At 55.8% G+C, this 8,747-nt stretch overlaps 1 protein-coding gene across 1 annotated transcript; it reads right to left on the reverse strand.

Moving 5' to 3' along the window:
* Positions 1-375: 375 nt before the first annotated feature.
* Positions 376-1,898, reverse strand: VOLCADRAFT_87070 (uncharacterized protein; the record flags this gene model as incomplete). Its single annotated transcript, XM_002946906.1, has 3 exons — positions 376-493; positions 685-1,143; positions 1,525-1,898. 3 exons carry the CDS (start codon positions 1,896-1,898, stop codon positions 376-378), a joined length of 951 nt encoding a protein of 316 aa, XP_002946952.1.
* Positions 1,899-8,747: the final 6,849 nt, after the last annotated feature.

Raw genomic sequence — 8,747 nt, forward strand, 5'->3', positions numbered from 1 at the left:
CTGTGCGAGGGACCGGCCTTTCAGGGGGCAGCAAAGGTAACTGCAACCGCACTCGTCCCGATCGTTTCGCACTTAACCTCCTCCACGTTCTTATGGGTTCAGTACCGGAAATCCGGCGGCGCTCCGAGGAACACTTGTTCACGTTTTTTCAGGATAGGTTAGCTACATGCTAAATATAGCCTTTTTTCGCCGGTGCTTCGTAAAGCTGTCCCCTTTCCAGACCATCGGCAACAGGGCCGCAAAAGCCACACGTGGTCGAGTTGAAAATCAAAATTCCCGCAACCTGCTGTGCCTAATTAGTCGAAGGTCGCCTCCTATTAAAAGGAATTTGCACGCCCTGAAGTATTCTGCAAATCCTTCGGTATTACAAAAAAGCTAAAACGTCAGCTTTGCGCGCACCGCAACAGCGACGTTCACTTGGAACCGTTCCATAAGCTTGTAATCGACTGGCTCGTAAGTGACAGCTCGTTTGCAGGACAGCGCGCTAACGACACTGAACGACGACGGAGGCGGAGGGGTAGCTAATACTTCAAGCGCTATGTCCCTGGACAGTAAACGCAATGCCGTGAGTTCGCTTATGCAAACACGCGCTGCTTGGCCGCCTACGTGACGGCTTTTCCGCGCTTTGAGCCCATGTACGCGAACCCGCCTATTCGGCGCCACTGCGCGGCACCTGACACAAACCTCTCCTCGCGGAACGACCATCCTTGGACCGCCAACGCCGCCAGGACCACAACCAACGCAACGGCACCCGTTAACGAACCCCAACCGCCAACAACGGCAACGCCGTCCGGACTGATCGCCGCCAGGACCGCCAGCGTGGTTGCCGCCACCGCGGCCACTCCCGCCGCCGCCGTCAGTGCCGTACACACTGCCGTCACCAGCTTCATTCCCCGCTGGCAGACCGCGCAGTGTCGTACATGCCTGTCCTGTCTTGACAGCAGCTGCTCCAGGGAGAGCTCTGTAGCGGGCCAGGTGCTGAACGTATGGCCCGACTGAGGTGCAGGTCCCTTGCCCCAGAGGCTGTCCGGATAGCCCGCCTTCTTCAGCCACACGTTGAAAGCCGCCACACCCGCATCCGCCTTGCTGTTGAGGTTGTAGTCGCGTGCGGTGAGGCCTTCGCGGCGCATCAGCATCTCCTGCCTGCGGAAGGTCACCGCGGAGGGGCCCCAACGGGCCAACATGACATCAGCCACAGTCGCCGAGGCGCGTCGCGGCCCCCACCCCACCCTAGACGGCTCATGGAAGTTGCTGCGATGCACGTGGCCGGAGGCGTCCTTAGATGTACAAGGAACATCACATTTATGAGCTCGTCTTCCCCAAGGCTCAAGCTCAGTGCGCGCCGCACCACACGCCCTGCGGATGTTGACTGCCAGAAGTTGAGCTCTGCATGACCGGAAGTTGGGCCGCATTCATTCCATTTTCCCCCCCCTCCCCCCTGGCCTAATTTTTCTCCAACCCTCCCAACGCGTTCCAAACCCCCACCCTCCCATGTAGTCCTCGCCAACACCCTTCCAACCCCACCTGTTAATGACCACCAGATCCTGGTCAGCTATCAGCTGACCCGCAAGCAGCCAGTGAGGTACGGAGCCAGCCAGCCGCTTGAGCCACCTGGACGCCGACATGCGGCTACCGCCGCCGCCGCCGGCGCCGCTGGCATCGCGTATCCTCCTTTCGGGGATGCTTTCCGTTAGCTCAGCGGCGGCTCTCTGCTGCTGCTGTAGCTGCACCGCTGCCGCCGGTGCCGCTGCGCTGGCGAAACCGAATTTGAAGTAGACCCGCGCCACTCCCGGCCGAACCGGTATCGCCATGGTCCAGAAGAACAGTGTCGTACGGCCGCCGGCTAGGTGGTAACGGACCCTGGCGTAAGGACGGGGGCCACAGCCGGGCACGTACATCACATGGGCCGTGATGTGACGTGACGTTACGTGACATGGCTATTTGTGGAGACCGAATCCCAATGTAGGCCAAACGCAGGCGGCTCTCCAGCGTGCCATGTGCCGTACAGATTTCCAGCGTGCAATGGCGTTGTATGCATAAAAAAAAATCAGCTTAGTACGCTATATAGGTGACCCCAACGGGAAGCAGCTTTCGTCCTCCGTCGATAACAGCCGTGTGATGTTCGGAGGAATGTTGTACGACGACCACAGAGAAGTACCGATCGGTATATGTCAGAATCCCGTGAAGCCCCCTCCAGGATGCTTCAGGGAACGGCGGGAACCACATGAAATCATATTCAATAACATTCGTTTAGGCATTCACTGTAACAGCATTCAAAGCCAGTATGAAAACGGGATTGTGCGTGTCTCTGCTCTGTGCTTGGAGCAGGGTTCGACACTGACCTTCCTGAAACTTGCGGGCTCCCCCGTACCTCCCAAATTTTCCTTACGGAGGGGCCCCCGTGCCAGGCTCCTGTACCGGCCGAAAACCTTACGGGGGCCCCCGTAACCCCCCAAAACCTTTACGGGGGCACTGTCCTTGGCTGAAACGCTGTGGAAAGTGACGCTTTGCATTTTTTTGGCCTGTAAATCGTTATTTTCGTTATTTTCACTGGGGGACACACGGCACACTCAGTGAAAGCCAAGCGCCTTGGCCGCCACGGCCGCCCATCCCTTCTGCTCCTCAACATGATCTTCACCCGATACGTCCGTACTGCTATCTGACATAATACTAAAGAATGGGCTTTCACGGATTCGAACAAGCTGGGCGGCAAGGATGACTTCGCTCAGAGCGCGCATAGCCGTGACGAAATAGCGGTACTGGTTGTACTTGAAGTGGATGCCCGGAAGCCCAGCCGCCGTTAGCATGAGAAGCATGCTCGGCAGCTTAAGCATGGGAATATGTACCGTACGGCCTCTTATAAATCCTTAAAATCCTTACGGGGCCACCCGTAACCGGCCTTCGGCCGGTCCGCGGGCGGCCCCGTACGGGGGCGCTTCGCGCCCCAAAATCCTTACGGGGGCCACTGTAAGTCCTACGGGCCCTGACGGGGATACCGAAAAAAGGCCAAAAACTTACGGGCCCCGTACGGGGTGTCGAACCCTGGCTTGGAGCCGACAAAACAAGTACCAATCGCTGCGCATCCACATTCGTACTGTCTTTTTGCTTTAGGGCGGGGATCCTACGTTCAATAGACATCACACTCGCGCGCACAAGTGCAGCAGCCTCTTAACATGACACACAACAGTCACATACGCGTATGCAAGAGGTGAAACGGACCCATACACTACAACATGCCGTACAGGAGCCGTCTGCCGTATGCCGTACCGCGGAAACTGAGCTCTACGACAGTCCAGCAAGAGCCCTTACTTGGTGATGAAGGGCGGTAGGAACTCCCGCACCGCCTGCATGCCGGCCAGCGATTTCTGGTAGGCGCCATGCTCCCAACGGAACCCGTCCAAAAGGTCTACATGCTCCGCGCCTTCGCTCTCCATGGGTAGCGATCTTACCGCGCCGAAAAGGTTCACTGATGTATGTATGTATGTGTGTATGCGTGTTGCATTACCAAGTACAAAAGAGGCCGGGTACGGCCGGGCAGATACAGACGAGGGATATGGAACGCAGTCACGACCGGCGCTGGCAGGTGGTATGGGTAAATGATTTCACAGACACTGTACACTGTTTCCTTATCCTTAGCTCGTCAGTTTTCCGCCCCTTTCTAAGGGTTGTTCGGTCACAACACTACCGAGCGTTGCGCCATGTTTGCTGCACCGGGTTGCTCGCTACCCGCAAACCCCCGGACACAGACACACACGCATGTAAGGGACGTGTAACCTCCCCGCCTTACCATACGCAAGGTCTCATAAACTAAAAAAAGGTCTCACACACTAAAAAGATATAGTGGACAGGACTTACAGCTTTGGTGCAGGAAGCTGGCATGGGTCGGGTCCATGCCCTGCTCAAGCCAGTACCTGCAAGTTTAAGAGAGGGAATCACAGCCTTTGGGGATGCAGCGGGGGGAAACATCGACTGCAGAAGGTGCATCCAAAGCACCTTCTGCCGACTGGAAAAGAGGGAGGCTCCTGGAAATGTATGGGATAAGGGAGTTAGGAGTAGCGTGGAGGCGACCACATGCAGGCGGTGCACAGACAGCACAGCTAGCAGCGATGGACACGCCTTCGGCACACATGGCCACAAGAGTTTTCACCATCTCTCTTTCCATCGTCTGGCCGCCTTTGCGTAAAAGCCCAGAACCCAAAACGGTGCGGGGACTTTATGTCAGATGTTTGGGCTGCGTAAGCTCCATATACCTGCAAAACATCTGCCTGCCGATGCGAGCCATACATGTCGGTCCACCATATGCTTTCAATACTACCGGACAAAAGGCAATGCAGCGGTAATGCAGCGGAAAAACAGCGCAACGAAGGAATGAGGGTAAAAAGCGGAGAAAGAAGAGGAAAAATAAAAGGAAGGAAAGAAAAGAAAACAGAACATAGCCTCAGCCTCACATGTAGTCGGCGGGCATTTCATTCATGAACCAGTCCATAGCCACAGGTGGGGCCTGTTCCAGCAGCTTGGGTTTCGGCGCTATCTTCGCCTGCTGCCTTCCCTCCTTGCTGTCGTCCATCCACACGAGCAGGAGTCCATCCAGCTCCAGGGTGGGGTAGGAGGTGACGCAGGAGCGAGGGCTGGAGCAGGCGGTGGCGGCAGCCCGGGGGTCGGAAGAAAGCTGGTGGAGGAGTGGAAGGGTGGCAGGGGTGGCGAGGACGTGGGGTAACGAGCAGAACAGCTGTTTGCAGGTGCTCATGGCATATTTACAAGTAAACAGAATGAACCGATGACGTTGCTGGATGATGCATTGGATGACTACCCGACCGGACGAGTTTTGGCCCTACGGTACTGCTGTTCGCAGCCCGAAATTGTAGTTAGGTCAGGTCAGGGTCCCCAAAGGCCCGAAGAGGTGCCCGCAGGCGGGCCTCGCACCACGGCGGGATAGCGCCCCCCAAAACAAGCAGTCACTCTTTTGACAAGCAGCATTTCCAAGACCAGGAAAACCTAGACATAGCCTCTGGACGGGCGGGAACCAGGGGGGGTCGTGGAGAGGTACAAACCCATGACCCAGCATACCGTGTAAGGCCCACATCTTCTACCAAAACCCCCTTCCCGCCACTCCCGTTCACTCCATTCCTGTCCCGTACCGTACCGTACCGTACCGTGCCGTACTGTGTCGTACCTGCGGTACCTTTGTGCAGCTGCCCTCCTCGTCGAACTCCCAGCCGTGATACGCGCACGCCAGTCGAGTGCCTGCTGCCTCCAAGCGGCCCTCCGACAGCGGCGCCAGGCGGTGCGGACACACGTCCCTCTGCACCACCCAGCCGCGGAGGGAGTGGCGCCACACGACCAGCTGCTCACCCAGGACCATCACCGGGTTCGGGCGACTGGGGTCCAGACTGGAAAGCGGGGCCAAGGGCACCCAAGTGCGGTGCCAGGGGTAGGAGGAGGAGGACGAGGGGGAGGGCTGCCTGACAGGCTTGGGGGCCAGAGCGGGAGGGACGGCAGCTGGGTGTTGCGGTGTCGAGCTCGGGCTGGACAGGGTGGGCGATGCGTTGTTGCTTATCGGCGTTGGCGTTGGCGACGGCGACGATGGCGGCAGTGGTGCTGCTGGGAGGTTTTGCGTGGGACGCGGTGGAAAGTAGGCGGGAGCACGGCGTGTGTGTGTGTGTGTGGGGGGGGGGGGGGGAAAGAGAACATTAAGGGGTTACTTGGATCGGATGTTTAACAACAGAACGCGGCGGCGGAGCGGCGCACACACTCGCAGGTTCGGAGTTCACATGGAGCCGCGCGCATGGAGCCGGAGAGCATGTGCGTAGGTATTCGTGCTCCACAGAAGATGCCGTACCGTGTGCCGTACACCAAACCATGAGTAGCACGGCCACTAGGGCATCTCAAAACGCACCCACACAACCTTCAAAGGTTTCATTGCTCTTGCGGAAGGAAGTAAAAAAATCGGCGGAAGGAAGAAGAAAGGCCGTACGGGATCTTGCGGACCAACACCGGCAGTACGACATTTTATACATCTCCACGTCTGTCTTTCCGCCAGCTCTACTTGAAAACCTTAAAATTAAGTTGTAACACTACTGTACTGTTGTACAGCTACTGTACTGTTGTACAGCCGATATCCGGTGGCGGTGCTAACATCAAGCTGTTTCGTATCCAGCAGCAACATAGTCTAGTGTTGCATCAGTACTAGTACTCACAGGTTGCAACCATGCCCGACTCCCTTCGGCTCCATTTTGGGCTCCACGGCGATCCGGAGGTAGGTTGAGGTAGGCTGCGGGGAACGACCAGCGCCGTGTGGTTTCGAAGCCCCCAAAAGAGGCGCTGGAGCTGGCACGGAGGTGCGCGGCGGCAAGTGCCGAGGTGCCTGTTGGCGACCAGCCGGTGCTGGAGCGGTGTGGTCATACCAGCTTACTGTGGGCGTGTATGCTGCGCTTCTTTTGCGTTTGTTACTCTGCTTTGCTGCTTTGACCTCCTGTGATCTGCTGCGCCGCGAGGGGTTCTTGTGCGCGCTCGCGCGGGATGCTGAGGCGTACAGGGGCACAGAGGTGACTGAAGGAGGGAGTTGGGTAGTGTGACGATGGTTGGTAGGTAGGGAGCGCAAGATTAAGAGTTGCGTTTGAAAACTTTAAGCTGGTTAGCTCGGGCGTTTTTTATGCTTGTTTTGTTTCGATGGAAAGTCGGAACACGTGACGCGAAGGTTTTTGGGCGAACTGGCGCTAGGACGTCACTGGGTTCACGTCCCAAGAAATGAAATACAGGATGTACAGCGGTTCGTCGTATTTGTACCGCACACGGTACACATGGGCGAGTGACGTCAGTGCTTCATTTCGCTTCTTTTCTCGTAACCACCTAAGCAAGGTTTCATCATTTGTACAAGGTTCCAAAGTTCCTGGTGTCGCAGCTTTATTCCGCAGAATGAGATGCACTGATGCACTGAGACGATGATGCGGCGCTTTTTGTCAAACCCACACTGCTCACATATCTTCTCGTTGCCGACTTGTACGCTCTGGAATTGTTAGCGTCGGACCAGTGTTTTTCAAACTTTTTCGTCCTGGTATTTTTTTAGTGACCAAGTGGTTACTGCGGGGGTTTTTCTTGGTAACCACCTTACAAAAAAAATAATCCCCAGCGAGTATCCTGAACAGCCAAGACGACGCTTACATATTGATTTTCTTTATTTACACGGATATATGTACAGATGAAAGATTTGGCTGGAAGTATGTACAGATAGAACCCAAGCCATGGCTACTTCTTGGGCAGCACACACCGCACAGCTTGACACGTCAAGTTTTGTTCTGACTTCATGCTAGCGCCAACTTCTCACTGCCCGTGGTGGTCTGCCCGGACGAGTCCAGTGCTGCAGTGCTGCTTTGTATGGAAAGCTCGAGACTGTGAACCACGACTGGACCTTCAGCCGTACAGCTGCGCTGAGGTGTGGCTGCTGCAGGCGGCGGTTCCGCTGCTTGCTCTTTATGTAGCTCATGGTCGAGACGACTCGCTCAGCCTCGTGGGACTGCTGGGGAAGAGACGGCGAACGAACTGCTAGGTGCCGACCGCCTGTCAAGGGCGGGGTTACACCCGCCAGTCAGAATGAAACCTTAACTGGCTTAACTAAACTAAAACTTAACTGGCGTAATTTAACTATTTTTAACTGGCGTAATTAAACTAAAACTTAACTGGCGTAATTAAACTAAAACGTGGCTAGATTAACTAAACGATTCCAAGATGGAACGGAAACGGACCCCTCAATCCATCCGAACGACCCCAGACGTGTCACACAATCGCCCAACAGACAGGGTGGTCGATAGAACTTGCCCAACCTTTTCGCTTATAGTCCCAGACCTGAAGCATAACTGCAGTACCCACGTCCCCCTGCGCTTTTCGACATCAACAGACACCATGCATGGGCCTATACATTACATCGACCTGCGCCTCCTAAGTCCATCAGAACGGGGCATCATGCTGCTCGTACCTACTACCCGAATAGACCAGCAACCATACTTAGCCGGTTCGGCAAACGCAGAACGATAATCGTACAGGCATGTAATCGTACAGGATATGAGATGTGATAAACCGTAAACTTCATACATGGAAGTGCAACCTAATGTATATTATGCACTCAAAATTCGGATTGTACACAAATGTGCGAGCGACTTGTGTGCGTGGTGTTGGTTCAAATCCTGGAAAAATGAGCAGCGCTTTCACTAGGTATTCAAGTTATTAATGCAAACTGCGCATGCAACTCCAATAAACACATAAATTATATGCTGGTATACGCGCGTACCCAGCGTACGAGTGAAAATAGCTCTCCAATAAAGCAAAAAAGAAGATAACCTGCTAAAGCACTCAGGGAAAGCATCCCGTGTTGTCAGGACCGCTCTGTCAGGATGACTCAGAATGTCCCCTCAGCGGGTTTTTTATATTTGGCTGCGTCCAGTCGCCCTACTTGGCCTTAGCGCCCATGTACGCGAACCCGCCTATTCGGCGCCACTGCGCGGCACCTGACACAAACCTCTCCTCGCGGAACGACCATCCCTGGACCGCCAACGCCGCCAGGACCACAACCGCCACTACGGCACCCGCTAACGGACCCCAACCGCCAACAGCGGCGACACCGTCAGGACTGATTGCCGCCATGACCGCCAGCGTGGTGGCCGCCACCGCGGCAATCCCCGCCGCCGCCGTCAATGCCGTACACACTGCCGTCACCAGCTTCTCCCCACGCTGGCAGACCACGCAGTGTCGTA

The sequence above is a fragment of the Volvox carteri genome (assembly GCF_000143455.1).
Source record: "Volvox carteri f. nagariensis unplaced genomic scaffold VOLCAscaffold_4, whole genome shotgun sequence".
NCBI classification, from domain to species: Eukaryota; Viridiplantae; Chlorophyta; class Chlorophyceae; order Chlamydomonadales; family Volvocaceae; genus Volvox; species Volvox carteri.